Here is a 16,469-nt window from a genome sequence, read left to right as displayed (position 1 = left end):
CAAGCCCACAGGTTAATTTGTGGCCTTTGCTGTGAGAAAACCCTCGTTCTTCACAGGGAAGGTTGCAAGGCAATGCTTCTAACACATTTGTGGGGCAGGAGAGGCAGAGCAGCACTGCTTATGTGGAGCCAGTCTTGCTTGAGCCGCTGGGGAAAAACACTCTCTGTCTCATGCAGAGTTCAAATCCCGGATTTGGCCGTGAGCCTTGGGCCAGCCATTGCCCCTCCCAGCCTAACCTGCCTCACAGGTGGGAGCTAAGTGCAAGAAATAAATCTATGCACACTGAACCAAAGAAGCTTCATGCAGACCTGATTTGGAGGGGGAAAGAATGTTCAAAGGCTTCCTCCTCTGTGTGTTTCCTCCTAGCTGAAGAATCTCTCGCCTGTGAGAACCCAGGCCTACCAGAAAACGGATACCAGATCCTCTACAAGCGCCTTTACCTGCCCGGGGAGTCCCTGACATTCATGTGCTATGAGGGTTTTGAGCTCATCGGAGAGGTCACCATCAAGTGTATTCTGGGACAGCCCTCCCGCTGGAGTGGGCCACTCCCTGTCTGCAAAGGTACTGTCCCCTGGAAAGAGAGAGGGGCCAGGATGCAGCCGCTTGCTTGCTTGCTTGCTTGCTTGCTTGCTTGCCTGCCTGCCTCCTTTCCCTCATCTTCTCTGGGGCAGCCTCTGGATCCAGCAGCCCCAAGCTAACCTACCTGCCTTTCTCTTTCAGTGAATCAAGACAGCTTTGAGCATGCCTTAGAAGGTGAGCAGAATATTTTCATGGGCTCCCCAAGTTCCAGAGTCAAAAGGATCCCGATTAGTTTTCCTTTGGAGTTTCTGTCATGTGTGCTTTATTGGCAAATCCATTAGGAAACAAAAAGTTTATTAAGATGCAAAAAAAAAAAAAAAGTAAGATCTTTTAAGAAAAAGATATTGCAAAGAAAAAATTACAGGAAATCAGCAAATTCCCCAACAGAGCAAGAGAGCAAAGATTAAATGCAGTCCTCTGCTCCTTCTCTAAGCCCATTCCCCAAAGATTCCCACTTCCCTAAAGATGGCTCTCAATGGCTACCAGCTGCAGTGACTGTGCTCTGCCTCAACAGGTGGGGAGAACACTCTTGTGCTTGGAGCCTGCATGTAGGCTTACCTCTGGCGGGCCACTGTAAGAACAGGGTACTGGACTAGATGGGCCACTGGCCTGATCCAGCAGGCTCTTCACGTGTTCTAGAGACAGAATCTTCCACAAGCTCCTTTGCTGTCTTCCAGTCATTGGCCTCCTGGCCAGCCACCTGTTCTTATAGCATCTCCTTGTCCATCAAATGCTCCCCGCAGAGGCCCCGGGAGCTTTCAATTTGCCTCTCCTCTGAGATATGCATGCCTTATATCCTGCCGTGGATAGCAGTTGTGGATTCCAGACCCAAGGCAATTGCAGGGTTTTCTCCGTCTTCCTGCCCGACAGAACTGTATCCTTGAGCTTGTGGATTCAGGAACTGGCTTGGAGTGCAGACCTACTTTGCTCTGGCTAAATGGAGGGCAAGAGAGCTGGGCTCTTCTCTGCAGGGGAAAGCTCTGTTGCTTTAACAGACAGTCAGTGTTTCCTCAGCGCAAGCTAATTGTGGGAAAGATTGTCTTCTGATATCTGAAGATCTGTCTTGAGTGTTAGCCATCCATCTCCCTAAGCCATGAAAGACCAGGGTGGGTGGAGCTGCAGAAACTCTCACACTCGCTCAGGTGCCTATTTGGCAGCTGCCCTTTGCCCAGTCCTAGAAGGGCAGAGTTGGGAGGCAGCCTTTCCCCTCAACTTACTTGCATTCCCCCCTGGGATGAGGCTGCTCCCAGAGGGCTTGTGTGGGAGGACCAAAGGACACTTTGCACGGAACATGGACACCCATTTGTTTCCTGTGCCTGTTCAAAGCCTCTTAAGCACCTAGCGGTGCCCTTGGAGGGAAATCCATTTCAAGGCTAATCTCCAGTCTGCAACTTCCATTAGGTGCTTTGGGGTGTCAGTCTTGGGTGCCCTGTAAGAGAGAATCCCATGGGGTGCTTACCTGTCCAGGATCTCACCCCGGCACTTCTCTCTTCAGTAGCTGAAGCTGCCGCAGAAACGTCCTTGGAAGGGGGGAACATGGCGCTGGCCATCTTCATCCCAGTGCTTGTGGTCTCTTTGCTGCTGGGGGGAGCATACGTCTACATCACCAGGTAGGAAGGCAGGGTGGTGGCAGGTGCCCTCTCTGGTTCGGGAGGCGTTTGGTGCGTTTGGAGGGAGGGCTCAGCTTCTGAGCCAGCTTGGCTGCTTCTGCCAGCCCACCTGTAGCTCTTGGCTTCTCAGGGACCTTTCCTCAGCACCCTTGCTCTGTCTTTGTGGCACTGTGCTCTGGGAGGTACATGTCAATCTGTGGCAAACTAATGGAGTGGGAGGAGGGGCCCTGGGGCAGCTGGCGTTCAGCCCCCTTCCAATGATCCCAAAGTCCTGGGCCATCAATGCATCATCTCCCTCAAAAGCACCCACCACGAGTGCTGCTGGAAGGGCTTGGAAAGTGTTGCTCAGTGGATCCCTTTGGACTCTGCTCTCTTGACTCTTCTCTCTGGTGTCTCTCTCTCCCCAACTCACAGGTGCCGCTACTACTCCAGCCTGCGCCTGCCCCTCATGTACTCTCACCCATATAGCCAGATCACAGTGGAGACAGAGTTTGACAACCCAATTTATGAGACAGGGGTGAGTTGACGGATTCCTGGATTAAAAGCAGCATCTTGATTTGGCTCCATGAGGAACACACAAGTCCCTGTGGAGGCAATTGTGAGGCAGACAGAGGCAGTAAAATGTCTCAGGACAGTCCTGAATGTTGCCCTCATTCAACTGCCTCGAAGAACCACAATGATGCTCCCTTGTCTTGCCCCATGTGCCATCACAGTAGTTTCTGGGCCTCTCCATAGTGACCACATGGTAAGCAGAGTCACTGGATGAAATGAGCTGCCCTTTCCAAGGTTACAGCTTGGGTTTATTTGCTCCAGAGACTTGCCGTTGGTAGTCTGAGAACAAGGCATGACATCCAGCCTCACTGCATGCTTCCAGTCTGTGGTCCTACTAGTGGCAGCAGCAGCAGTCTACAACCATCTTCCTCTCTTTCGGCCTTCAGTGAGGAGTCCCCATCCCCAAACTTTTAAAAGTTAACATGAATTTAAAACCTCAAGAATGTAAAATCTCAACAACAACAAAACATTGGTTTTTAAAAAACAAAACAAAAAACCCTGAGAAGTATTCAGAGTGCAGAGGCCCCCTGAAATAAAATAGTTCTGACCAGGTGTCTGAAGCTCTAAGCAATTTCCCCTGCTGAAAAGACATAGCTGGCACCCTTTTTGGAGCAAAGGCAGCCGTTGACCAGAGTCTGTTTTCTTTCCCCAGGAAACACGAGAATATGAAGTATCCATATAAAGCTGACCTCGTGGAACTCTCCAGAAACAGCCTTGATTTCTTCTCCCAGAACCTCCTCAAGTGATAAATGTCCAGTGGAGTTTGGCTGAGAGCTTGACCATGTTGCTCCTTCTCCTTTTGCCACCTTCCTCTCCATCTTGAAGTCTTCTCCAGTTATGTTCCCGGTAGTATCACGGTTGGGTGCTGCACTCAAGATTTGCAGGCTCTGGAGCTAATCCCTGCTCACCAAGGCAACCTCCTGTATGGCTGCATAAAAAATAACACTGTGGTGCATTCGTTGTGTATTGTGAGTTGGGGTTTTCCTTACTGTCGCTTAAAAAGGAAGCTGCTTCTGGTCCCTGAGTGAGCTGGGCAACGCCAGGTCCAGTGGGCAGAGGGATCTCTTCTCATGGCAGCCACTGCGCTCCCCCCCCCCCCCCCCGGAACTTGGTGCTGTGTTTTCCTCTGTTTGAGCTGCTGGAAGAGAAAGTGGGGCCAACTTGTAGAGGAGCTTGGAAAGCCACTGGTGACTACCTGAAGAGCAACAGTGACAAAATGACGAAAATCGTGTGTTGAAATCTCGTCCCATTTTTGTCTTGAATCATGGATGTAAACCAGTGTAAAATGGCCAGCTAGGGGATGGTTTGGCTAGGGAAGGCAGAGAAAAATGTCTCTGGAAGCTGGACAGCAGATTGGTGAATTACTCCCAGCTGGTCTTACCTGCCTTCAAAGAATTCTGTGGCTGCTGCTTAAGTCTGCTGTCTGCCAACTTTTACTGTACCTCAGGGCAAAAATGGCAGTTCCAGGCTCTTTGGTTCATGTTGTAGTGTTTCTGCTGCACACATTGGAGCCAACAACATAAGAAAACGGTGGATCTTTGGCTCCCTGAAAGGCATGTGAAGGAACGGTGTATGGGTGTGTATTGGATTAGTGGCTTCTGAACATGGAGGAGGGAAATGCTGCATCCAGTCTTTTTTGTCTGGAAAATGACAGGAAGCAGGCAGGTGACCATACTGGCAACTGTTTGGTCCCCCATCTTCAGTTCCCGAAGCAGGGTATAGCAAAAGCCCCATCATTCACACAAGGTTCCTGTTCAATACATCCTGTTTGTGCGTGAGAAACATTGGAATTCTGAATCATCGGGATTTTGCACTGTTGGGCCTTTTTTTAAAAAAAAAAGCCACCTGGAACAACTGCTTTAGATGAGCTAGATCAGGAGAAAGGAGTGGTCTGCAAAACACCACTTGCCTTGGGGCATGGGACAAATGCACCCGATTCCCCTTCCCACCAACTCCCTGCCTGCTTCCACACCGGAAGGCCCTGCAGTGTGGACTGTCTTTGCTCCTGGACAATTGTGCAAAGAAAGCAAACTCAAACTTGCAGCCTTTCCATAGGAACATGAAGATGGGAAGAGCACTATTTGGACTGCAGAGAAACTCTGCCCCTTTTGCCGCCCCTTCCTGCCTCCATCCAGCCTGTCCCCCTCTCAAACCATCCCTGTTATTAATGGGTAACTGGAGGGGCAGCTGATGCCCCTCTTGGCATTGGCATCTTTGTAAAAATGGTGAAATTGTAACCATGGCAATGTTTTTTAAACGTCTGTTTTAGTTTAGAAATCTGGTTTGTGCGTCTCTGCAGTTGTCAAGAGTAAGGCGTAGGGGCTATTTAGTAATTTACTTTTTCCTCCCCCCCCAAAAAAAAATAATTACAGGAAAAAAGAAGAATGTGTATTTGTAATTTGCAGTGGTAAGAGGAGGGAGGGGGAAAGTGCCAAAAAAGAAAAATTGTACCCAGATTTCTGTTTCCGTTCTTACAGGTCTCTTTTTATAAAATTGTTGGGATTAAATATTTTTAAGCTAAAACTTCCATGGGAGGTGGCAGAACTTAGTGTAAGTTACCTTAATAGAAATTGTACTGCTCTGTTTTTTAATGGTGAAGGCAACAAGTTGTCGGAGTTTGGGAGTGTAGCCTTTCTAGGCCTTTTTCAAGGGTAGGAAGAGCATTGCGCGGGGGGGGAGGGGGGGAGGAGCCAATACAGACACCGAGGGGTTAATTCAGAGAAAGAGCTTTATTCTGGCATCCGGGGTAGCAGAAGGCAACTGCGTGATAATTCACAGCAAGCACACCTGAAACCATTTTTACAAGCAGTTTATATCCATCTTCCAGATCCCCCTTTCCCCCTCCCAATCTTATGAGTTTGCACACAATGTTGGCAGAAACAATCTCTATTCATGATGAAAAAAATTGTTTCTCTCTCTGGCTCTCCTGGCGCTGTTCCCGGAAGAAAGCTGCAATTGGTAAGACAAGCTGGATGCGCTGCTGGCAAGGCCACTGAAGGCCTGTGAAACAAAAAGCATTGTTTTCTCAGCCTTTTTTGTTACAGCAAAGCTAATGCTAGCTAATGCTTTGTTAGCTACTGAATCCTCAGAGAAAGTAATTTGAAAGTCTTGAGGCCTGGTGGGGGGGTAACTACACAGGTTTTTGGGTAACCTAACCTGTCCCCTTCAGGAGCACAGAGGATGCTGCTACCACATGGCCTGGGTGGCAGCGCCATGGGCTCCCGAATGGATTTCTGACTGGCAGATGCCAACGGCAGCCAAGGTCTCCCTACACACACCTAAGGCATAGTTAACCCAGCACTGCAGTTCCTTACTGCATGGGATCCAAATTGTGTGGACTTCTTTCTGTGTAGTTGGCTACCTGGCATTGGGAATATGACAAAATCTGCCTGCTCAGTTCATCCACACATCCAGACTGGATTTCTGCCCATTTTTTGACAAAGGCCCCATTTCCATAGTCTCCAACTGCCCTGAAAATGTCCAGACCATAAGGAAAACCCCCAAGGCATCATTAGGCTTCTCATTTTGTCATGCAGAGTCCTGGATTCCCATCTTTGTAGAGGTATGCTAACCGGAAATAGCTTCATGCTGGGGGAAGCGGGGGGGGGGGTCAACCCAGGCTGCTTCCTTCTCCTCCTCCTCCTTTGCTTGGCTCCTGGGAATCAGAGAAGGCAGGGTGGGGGGAAGAGGGAAGAGTCTTGTCCTGGGTCTGAGGGGGAGAGCCAGGCAGGCAAGGCAGCTGGCCAGCCGGTGGAGGAGCAGCAGCAGTAGGGGGGGAGGCTGTGACTGTCGGCCCCCAGCCATCCATCTAGCTGGAGGAAGTGATCATGAGAAAAAGTAATAAACATCTTCACATGAAGAAAAGCCCCTGTCCCCCTGGCAGTGATGCTGATGTAGAAGAGAACGTTCCTATTTTCATCTGAGGAAGGTTGAAGGGCAGGTAGTTCCTGTCCTCGCAGGAGGCTGCATTCCATCATTGCAGGGACTTATTAAAAGGCTATGCAATAATTTCTTGCTTGGCCTAGTGACTCATGAAGAATGGGACGATGCTCATAGCTGCTGTCTCCCCTCTCCATGCAAGGCATTGTCTGGGGATCACAAGGACATAAGAACTGCCTTGCTGACTTAGCAGAAGGTTCACCCAGTTTTCAACAGCAGCCAAGCAAGCACAATTCACAAGCAGAGCCTCTCTGTCCTGTTCATGTCCCCTGACACCTGAGTAGGCTCCCTCTAAAGAGGGAGGCTCCATTCTTAGCTGCCATGCATAATGGCTACACGTAGTCCAATCTTTCCTCTTTCTAAATGGTGTGAGGAGGTGGGCTGTCAATTTCCACAAGCAAGAGCATTTAAGGCTTCTTCCCAAGCTGTTTATCTTGGGATGCCCTGTGCAACTTAAGTTGGAGAACAGGGGCAAGTGGGAATGGGGCTGCAGACCAGGGGTCACAGACTTGCTGTATTTCAGGTCATTGGGCTCAAATCAGACTTCTGGATCCCTCTCAAGAGAGGATTCAAAACTATTTCATCTCTTTGACAAATTGTTTGTGTTTTCCCCAAAATGTGCCTATCCAATCCTCTGAAATCCTGCTAGACTTCTCTGAGCTTTGCCCATCCTGGCAGGGAAGTTAGTTCATTTCACTGCAATCCACTTCAGTTTTCTTATGACTTGCTCACACACTTTGTCTGCACCCAAAACGCCCCACAAACAGGATGGTTTTTCTTTTTCCGCTTGTGCACCCACAGCCACATCATAGCAACGGTAGTGCACTGTGCTAGGTGCTGCATGGTTTTTAATGGCAGTTTTACAGGTACACCACGGGCCACCTGAATAAAGCTTGCAGACCACTGGTGGTCAGCTTATGGCCAGAAGTGTAATAGTAGATTTGGAAGTGCAGGATCTCATCATGGCACACACATCAACCACACCCCCAGAAGAGACTGAACACATGACTGCCTTCCTCCTGTGCACAGTGACCAGAGAGCTCCGTCAAACTCAGTGATGCTGACCTGACCTTTGGCTGCAGGAAAAACACCCTGAGCTATTGCAAAAGGCAGCCTTCAGCCAACCAAAATGCAAAATTCAGCTTTTAAGTAAACAACCTAGCAAAATAAGTACTATTATTAATAAGAATAAACACTCTTTTCCACCTCTTTTATATGCCAGAACAAGGAGGAGCCATCAGCTGCCCTGGCTGGTGCTCTGGCAGAGGACATATGTCATCTTTTTCAGAATCCAAATTCTGTGTCTAGGAAAATAATAACAACCCCCGTTTACTCAAATAAACCACAGTTTTTCACTTAGTTAGACCTAATTAATTCAGAATTCATTTGATCATGGACTTTCCTTCCCTGGTGATTTTTAAACTGAGGTTGGGTGGTCAGCTGCCATGGATGCCTTAGCTGAGATTCCTGCATTGCAGGAGGTTGGTCTAGATGACTCTTGTGGTCCCTTCTAGCTCTACAATTCTGGGCTTCTATTATCTGTCACTTCCTGCAGGACTCTGCAGGGAGGATCACTGGCTGTGGTACTGAAATCTGTTTGACTCATCTTCTTTTTGGCCTGAAATCTGGGGGCTGCTGACCACCCCATTGCTTGGGCCATCACCTCCCTGCCATGGAGAGCAACCCCCATGGACCAGGGGTTGTGTACTGGAGCACGTCTCCACTGGTGCAGTTGTGCCTGATGTGCTGGGGCGGCGGGGGGGGCGGCGGCTAGATGCTGCCTTGCCATCAAACTCAGCCAAAGAGGCCATAAACCTCCAAGGCTGTACCACATTCACAGGCTAAAAGGCTCCTTTCTCAATTGCCACACATCCCTTTAGCCCAGCTAGCATGGAAGCAGAGGTTCTGTGTGGCTGTGTTACCTAGAGACATCCTTCCCCATGGCCAAGATCCTTCTATGTCTACGCACAAGTAAGTTCCATTCAACCAAGTTTCCTCCCTGGCAATTTCAAATAAATGTTTATGACTCCCCGCCCCCCCACTGATGCCACCAGGGGGATTTAGTGATTATTCATCCTGTGAATACCCTCCCTCAGTCATGAAAAGGTAAGGCAAGCTTGCAGGCTCAGGCCAGTGGCCCCGTCTGGTCGTGAATCCTCAGCCTGGCCAGCCAGATGCCTCCATGGGAAGCCTGCAAGCAGGATCAGGGCCTAAGAGCCTTCTCCCCGCCTGCGTTTTCCAGCAACTGCTATTCAGAGGCTGCTCCTATGATGGCAGGTATAATAATGATTATATTGTTGTTGTTGTTGTTTTAAATATCAAATGATATTTCACTCCTTTACCCCCAAATCTAGATTGTAAGGGGTGAGATATTCTTGGTGGCTGCACCCCTCCACAGCCACCAGATGGCATCAGGCACTCAGTTTTGGAGCATGTCAATTGCAGCCTGAGGGGGGTCCCAATCCCCAAGCTGTCACTGCAGCGCAGCACACCCCCACCCCCCCGGAAGTGGACATAGTCAGAGCTCTTGCCCCAGTTGTGATAAACTAAGACAGCACAGGCTACAGGTTGCCAGCATGCCACAATTAATCCACTTGACCCTTTGAGTGTGAGTGGAGGACTCTTATCGGGAACTGTGGAGAAAATTTAGAAGATCCCTTTTCTCTGGACACCAACTTGTCTCATCTTCAGCCAGGGCATCTTCTTGCTGGGTAGGGAATCCCGACTGGTGGAAGCTGTTGCTTCCCTTCTTTCCCTAGCATCAGACTCCTCTGATTTTGCTGGGGGGGGGGGGGGAGAGAGATTTGCTACACCTAATGAATTTCTGCCTGTCGCACAGTTGCCAACAGTCAGGGCTGCCTGAATAGTAGAAGTACACCAATAGTCCCAGAGAGAGCTTCTCTTAGCATGTGCAGAAAGACCCTTCCCACCTACGACTGAATAACTATATACAACTCGCCAGTGGGCTTCAGGCCCCACACCCATCTCCCCCACTAGAAGCTTCACCACCTTGGGGAAGGCAAAGGCATCTGGAGGCTGTGTGGCTTTTTTGCCGGGATTCAATGTTGCCAGAGGGAAAGAAAAAGGCCTTCCCAAACAAGTCATAAAATCATAGAATCATAGAGTTGGAAGAGACCACAAGGGCCATCGAGTCCAACCCCCCTGCCAAGCAGGAAACACCATCAGAGCACTCCTGACATATGGCTGACAAGCCTCTGCTCAAAGACCTCCAAAGAAGGAGACCCCACCACACTCCTTGGCAGCAAATTCCACTGTCAAACAGCTCTTACTGTCAGGAAGTTCTTCCTAATGTTTAGGTGGAATCTTCTTTCTTGTAGTTTGGATCCATTGCTCCGTGTCCGCTTCTCTGGAGCAGCAGAAAACAACCTTTCTCCCTCCTCTATGTGACATCCTTTTATATATTTGAACATGGCTATCATATCAGCCCTTAACCTCCTCTTCTCCAGGCTAAACATGCCCAGCTCCCTTAGCCGTTCCTCATAAGGCATCGCTTCCAGGCCTTTTACCATTTTGGTTGCCCTCCTCTAGACACGTTCCAGTTTGTCAGTGTCCTTCTTGAACTGTGGTGCCCAGAACTGGACACAGTACTCCAGCTGAGGTCTGACCAGAGCAGAATACAGTGGCACTATTACTTCCCTTGATCTAGATGCTATACTCCTATTGATGCAGCCCAGAATTGCATTGGCTTTTTTAGCTGCCGCGTCACACTGTTGGCTCATGTCAAGTTTGTGGTCAACCAAGACTCCTAGATCCTTTTCACATGTACTGCTCTCAAGCCAGGTGTCACCCATCTTGTATTTGTGACTCTCATTTTTTTTGCCCAAGTGCAATACTTTACATTTCTCCCTGTTAAAATTCATCTTGTTTGTTTTGGCCCAGTTCTCTAATCTGTCAAGGTCGTTTTGAAGTGTGATCCTGTCCTCTGGGGTGTTAGCCACCCCTCTCAGTTTGGTGTCATCTGCAAATTTGATCAGGATGCCCTTGAGTCCATCATCCAAGTCGTTGATAAAGATGTTGAATAAGACCGGGCCCAAGACAGAACCCTGTGGCACCCCACTAGTCACTCTTCTCCAGGATGAAGAGGAACCATTGATGAGCACCCTTTGGGTCCGGTCAGTCAGCCAGTTACAAATCCACTGAGTGGTAGCATAGTCAAGACCGCATTTTACCAGCTTCTTTACAAGAATATCATGGGGCACCTTGTCAAATGCCTTGCTGAAATCGAGGTAGGCTACATCCACTGCGTTCCCTTCATCTACCAGGCTTGTAATTCTGTCAAAAAACGAGATCAGGTTAGTCTGACATGACTTATTTTTCAGAAATCCATCCTTTTCTAATTACTCTTAATCCTCTTCCTACCTCCCAGGAGATAAGAGGAAATAAATTGCATTTTTTCCTCTCTCAGTCTCTCTCTTTCCCTGCCCCCACCACCCAGAAGCATAGGGAGCTGTGCCTGGCAGGTTGAAATCTCTCTCTCTTGCTGTCTTGAGCGCATGCACACCCCCTCTGCTGCCCATGACGTGGGCATCCAAGGAAGCAGACTGCTGGAAGATTCGGACACGGAAAGCAAAGTCCCTCTTCATGCGGTGCAGAGTCAAATCAGGAAACGCGCTGAGGAGTCAGCGATGCCCACCAACTGGGATGGCTTTAAAAGAGGACTGGGGAAATCTATGATTGTAGGCTAAGGCTATCAATAGCTCTTGGCCACGAGGGCCATGCTCTGCCTCTGCACTCAGAGGCAATGACGCTTCTGAATCCCAGTTGCTGGAAAGCGCTGGGCGGGAGAAGGCTCTCGAATCCTGCTTGCAGGTTTCCCACAATGATCACCTGGTTGGCCACTGTGAGAGCAGGAGGCTGGACTAGATGGGCCACTCTTCTCATGTCCTTAATGACAAGTGTCTCAGAACTCAAGTGATTTAGGCTGAGGCTCCATTGGGTCCAGTCTTTCGAATCCCCCTATCTCTCTGTGGAGACCCCCAGCAGGACACCAGAGGCAGCAGCCATTACCCGCTGTTTGTCCCACCCCTGCCCAGACCCACAAGAAATCTGGGGCTCAAAGGCATCTTGCCCCTGCATGTTGGGCCCAGCATTTTCTCTGTGGCTATTTCTCTATGGCCTGATTATTGGATCTGCCTTCTGGGCCACAGAAAACGGCTCACAGTCCACTGGACGCTGCTGTGAGGGGCTGGCAAGCAAAGCCCAAAGGCAGGTGGCTGGTGCAGTGCTGTGTCTCCTACATCTGGAACCCCGTGTCCCAGCCTTCCCCCGCTGGGATGCGGGTCTGTGCTGGGTTGTAGTGCAAAAGATCTGGAGGCCACCTGGGTTGGGAGAGGGCACTCATTTAGCTACAGAGCAAGATCTCTCAGCTATGGATTTGTCTCCCCTCTTTCCAGAAGCCACCTGAGGGCATGAGGCCTCAGCTTAAAGGCCTCAACAGCTGGGGACCCAAAGACCTGAAGAAGGAGCATCTCTTGCTCCTTCAGGCATTCAGTAGAAGCTCCCATGCTCTGCTGGCAAGGAGGTGGAAGTGGACCCCTCTTTAGCTGTAACCACTGGACCCTTCCTGGGCATCTTTGGGGCACCAGGCATTTTAAACTGTTTGTGCTGGTCAGTTTACGTTCTGTGGCTTTGGCTGCCTCTTCTTTTCCTTTGACGATAGTTTTGTTGGATTGTGCTTGGTTGTGCTGTGATTTGCTGTGGCAGCCCCCAAACAGTTTCATTTTTCCTTATGGGGTATCCAAGAGCCCGTATAGAGTCATTAAGTAGATTCCCTATCCGTAGGAGAAAATAACAGAGGCCAACTCTGTTGCAAAAGGGTCCCCCACTCCCCCCCCCCCACACACACAGGGAGGGAGGAGAGAAACCCCGAACAATGGTGTGCAAGCCCTTATATAGAATTTTGAAATTACCCACCCTGTAGCTCAAGACCACCTCCCAAAACATCATACATACATCACAGAAAGAGGTGGTCCCCCGCAGAAATCCTGTTTGTCAGGATACCTTATAATGGCCACTGATTGTTCTACCTGGGCAGCCTGGCCATTCTTTTGTGATGGTAAATACTCAGTTCCTGAGTCCAGGTCATAGACTCACCCTATTCATACACAAATAACCCCTTAAGACAGGGTTTGTGAGCAAAGAGACAATGGGGAGGTTTCCCCCATTTGCCTCCCTTACTGCAGAGGAATAACTGAGGTCACTAGGGAAGTCAAAATGGCTTCAGGATTGTTCTCCTGTACTGTTTTAGACACATGGTTTATATACTTATGTATGTGTTTGCCTTGTACATTTATGAACATTTATTTGGGACCTTAGAATTCTTATAACAGTTTCAGCAAAATAAACAATGGCAGTGAATTTGATGGTGGCATCACAGGAGAGCCTTGCTTTTCTTCCCTGGCACACACACAGGAACACATCCAGGCCCATATGGCAACCCCGTGGTCCTGAAGTGGGGCTTCCACTGGGAAGTTCTCCTGGACTGGAGTTGGGGAAGAGCTGCAGCTCAGGGGAAGAGCATCCGCTTGGCCTGCAGAAGGTGCCAATCCCTGGCAGCATCTCCAGGGAGGGCTGGGGGAGAGAAACTCCGGCCAGAAATCCCAAAGAGCCATTGCTACCAGTCAGTGTAGGCAATACTGACAAATGCTGGTCTGACTAAGGCCTCAGGTATAAAATGCCCAGCCCCTTTCCTACCCACTGCCCCCTTACCCAAGGCTTCCTCTGCTTTCAGCTCAGCACTTGGGGGGGGGGGGGCAGTCTGAACAGGAGCTTGCAGTAGATAAGGCTGCTTCTCCAGTATTCCTGGGGCAGAAGGAAGGCTCCCTGGAGGAAGAAGGCAAATGAGTGACTTGCCCAACAAGGGAAGCCAGATCCAGACCCTTTGCTAAGGGAGAACCGCATCCTGCAAAGAGCCCAGCTCCAGAAACCCAGCAATTCACCAAAGCTTAGGTGATCATGGCTATTCAGAGCTTAATGCCAACCCCAGGACAAACCCTGTAGAGCCTTACCAAAGGGGGGTTTCCTGACTCAGGAACCCCACAAAGTGGAGTCCCCCACTTCATTCATTCTGTTAGTTAGTCAGTCAGTCAGTCAGTCAGTCCCCCACTTTTTCCCCTGATGGGACTCCAGACAGCTTACAGCTAAAAACACAGAAAGAACAATAATTAAAAAGCAATTAAACATTGATAAGATTAAAACAATATACACATATAAAATCTGTTAAAACCATACCAATATTTATAATAGAAACAGCAAAAAGCGAAAGATTTCTACGATCTGAAGAGAAACCAGTTAAAAGATAACATACGAAACATAGTAAATATAATTGAATATTTAGAAACAAAAATAAATAAACAAGCTGTATTAATCTTTATAGACACGGAAAAGGCATTTGATAAGGTGTCCTGATTTTTTATGAAAAATAATTTAGAAATGATGGGTCTGGGGACAAAGTTTTTAAGAAGTATAGATGTAATTTATAAAGACCAGAATGTGAAACTTATAAATAATAATAATAATAATAATAATAATAATAATAATAATAATTTTTATTTATACCCCGTCCTCCCCAGCCAAGGCCGGGCTCAGGGCGGCTAACAAGCAATAATAAAAACAAGTTGAATGATTACAACTTAAAAACAAAATTAAAATACAACATTAAAATATTGAAACATTAAAATATTAAAATGTAGCCTCATCGCAGGAGGAGAAAGGCAAAGAAAAAAGAAAGAGAGGGAGGGAGGGAATCAAATTGGCTCCAAGCCAAAGGCCAGGCGGAACAACTCTGTCTTACAGGCCCTGCGGAAAGAAATGGTCTCATGAGGCAGAGAGTTCCACCAGGCCGGAGCTAATGTTGAAAAGGCCCTGGCTCTGGTTGAAGCTAATCTAACTTCCTTAGGGCCTGGGACCACTAGGGTGTTGTTATTTATGGACCTTGAGGTTCTCCGTGGAGCATATCGGGAGAGGCGGTCCCGTAGGTACGAGGGTCCTAGGCCGTGAAGGGCTTTAAAGGTCAAAAGCAGCACCTTAAATCTGACCCTGTACTTCACCGGGAGCCAGTGCAGCTGGAAAAGCACTGGGTGAATATGCTCCCATGGCAGAGACCCCGTGAGGAGCCTCGCTGCAGGATTCTGCACCCGCTGGAGTTTCTGGGACAGCTTCAAGGGCAGCCCCACGTAGAGAGAATTACAGTGGTTAAACCACAGAGCCTAGGACTTGCCGATCAGAAGGTCGGCAGTTCGGATGCCCGCAACGGGGTGAGCTCCCATTGCTCGGCCCCTGCTCCTGCCAACCTAGCAGTTCAAAAGCACGTCAAAAGTGCAAGTAGATAAATACCGTATTTTTCGCTCTATAAGACACACCAAACCATAAGACGCACCTAGTTTTTGGAGGAGGAAAACAAGAAAAAAAATATTCTGAATTCCAGAAGCCAGGACAGCAAGAGGGATCGCAGCTCAGCCATCCCGCTTGCTGTCCTAGCTTATGGGATAGCCGCGCGCAGCCACTCCCAGGCAGCGGGATGAAGGCTCCTCTTGCCCGGGAGAGGCTGAACGTGGCTAAGCAAGAAGCCAGGACAGCAAGCGGGATCACAGCGCAGCAATCCTGCTTGCTGTCCTGGCTTATGGGATAGCTGCATACAGCCGCTCCCTGACAGCGGCATGAATTCTCCCCCTGCCCAGGAGAGACTGCGCACGGCTAAGGCTCCCCCAAGAGCCGCACTCCCTTTAAAGAGTGCGTGGAGCTCTTTAAAGGGAGTGCTGAGCAGAGCCTCCCACCTGCATTCGCTCCATAAGACGCACACACATTTCCCCTTACTTTTTAGGAGGGGAAAGGTGCGTCTTATAGAGCGAAAAATATGGTAGGTGCCGCTCCGGCAGGAAGGTAAACGGCGTTTCCGTATGCTGCTCTGGTTCACCAGAAGCAGCTTAGTCATGCTGGCCACATGACCCGGAAGCTGTACCCCGGCTCCCTTGGCCAATAAAGTGAGATGAGCGTCGCAACCCCAGAGTCTGTCACGACTGGACCTAATGCTCAGGGGTCCCTTTACCTTTACCTATCCCAATTGTAACTGGACAAGGCCAATTCAACGAGTGGCAAAAAAAGATTTTGAGGTTTGTATGGCAGAGCTAGATGCCTAGAATAAAATTCAAACGGATAAAAAGGAAAGAGGAGGCTTATCACTAACGGATCTTAAGATATATTATGAAGCTGCATGTATAACATGGTTAAAAGAATGGTTCAGCTTGGAAAATACGGATATATTAGATCTGGAAGGGTTCAGAAATAGATACGGGTGGCATGCATACCTTTGGTATGACAAGGTTGGAGTACATAAGGACTTTTAAAATCACGTCATAAAAATACCACTTTATGTAGTTTGGATAAGATATAAAGAGTGGTTTGAAAGGAAGACTCCACGGCGGCTGTCACCCCAAGAAGCATTTTCAGATTATGGTAGACTCATAATCTGGGGAACCAGGTTTGCGGCTCCGCTCCTCCACATGCAGCCTCTGGGTGACCTTGGGCTAGTCACACTTCTTTGAATTCTCTCAGCCCCACTCACCTCACAGAGTGTTTGTTGTGGGGCAGGAAGGGAAAGGAGAATTGTAGCCGCTTTGAGACTCCTTTGGGTAGTGATAAAGCGGGATATCAAATGCAAAACTCTTCTCTCTTCTTCATTGAAAAGATTAAACATGAAAGGAAAATGGTTGTCTTACCGAGACATGTTGTCAGAAGGGAATAATGTAATTAATGTAATTATTTTATCAA

At 48.8% G+C, this 16,469-nt stretch overlaps 1 protein-coding gene across 1 annotated transcript in view; it reads left to right on the top strand.

Moving 5' to 3' along the window:
• The window catches only part of SEZ6L (seizure related 6 homolog like), a 143,701-nt gene extending 138,437 nt beyond the window's left edge, over positions 1-5,264 (top strand). The window contains 5 exon segments of the mRNA XM_083419023.1: positions 367-561; positions 721-753; positions 2,075-2,189; positions 2,604-2,706; positions 3,394-5,264. Coding sequence (XP_083275149.1) covers positions 367-561; positions 721-753; positions 2,075-2,189; positions 2,604-2,706; positions 3,394-3,423 — 476 coding nt within the window. The 3' untranslated portion in view covers positions 3,424-5,264.
• The last annotated feature ends 11,205 nt before the right edge of the window (positions 5,265-16,469 follow it).

Source organism: Podarcis tiliguerta, assembly GCF_965153285.1.
Source record: "Podarcis tiliguerta genome assembly, chromosome: 16".
NCBI lineage: Eukaryota > Metazoa > Chordata > Lepidosauria > Squamata > Lacertidae > Podarcis > Podarcis tiliguerta.
This window is presented reverse-complemented; position numbering and strand designations above follow the sequence as displayed.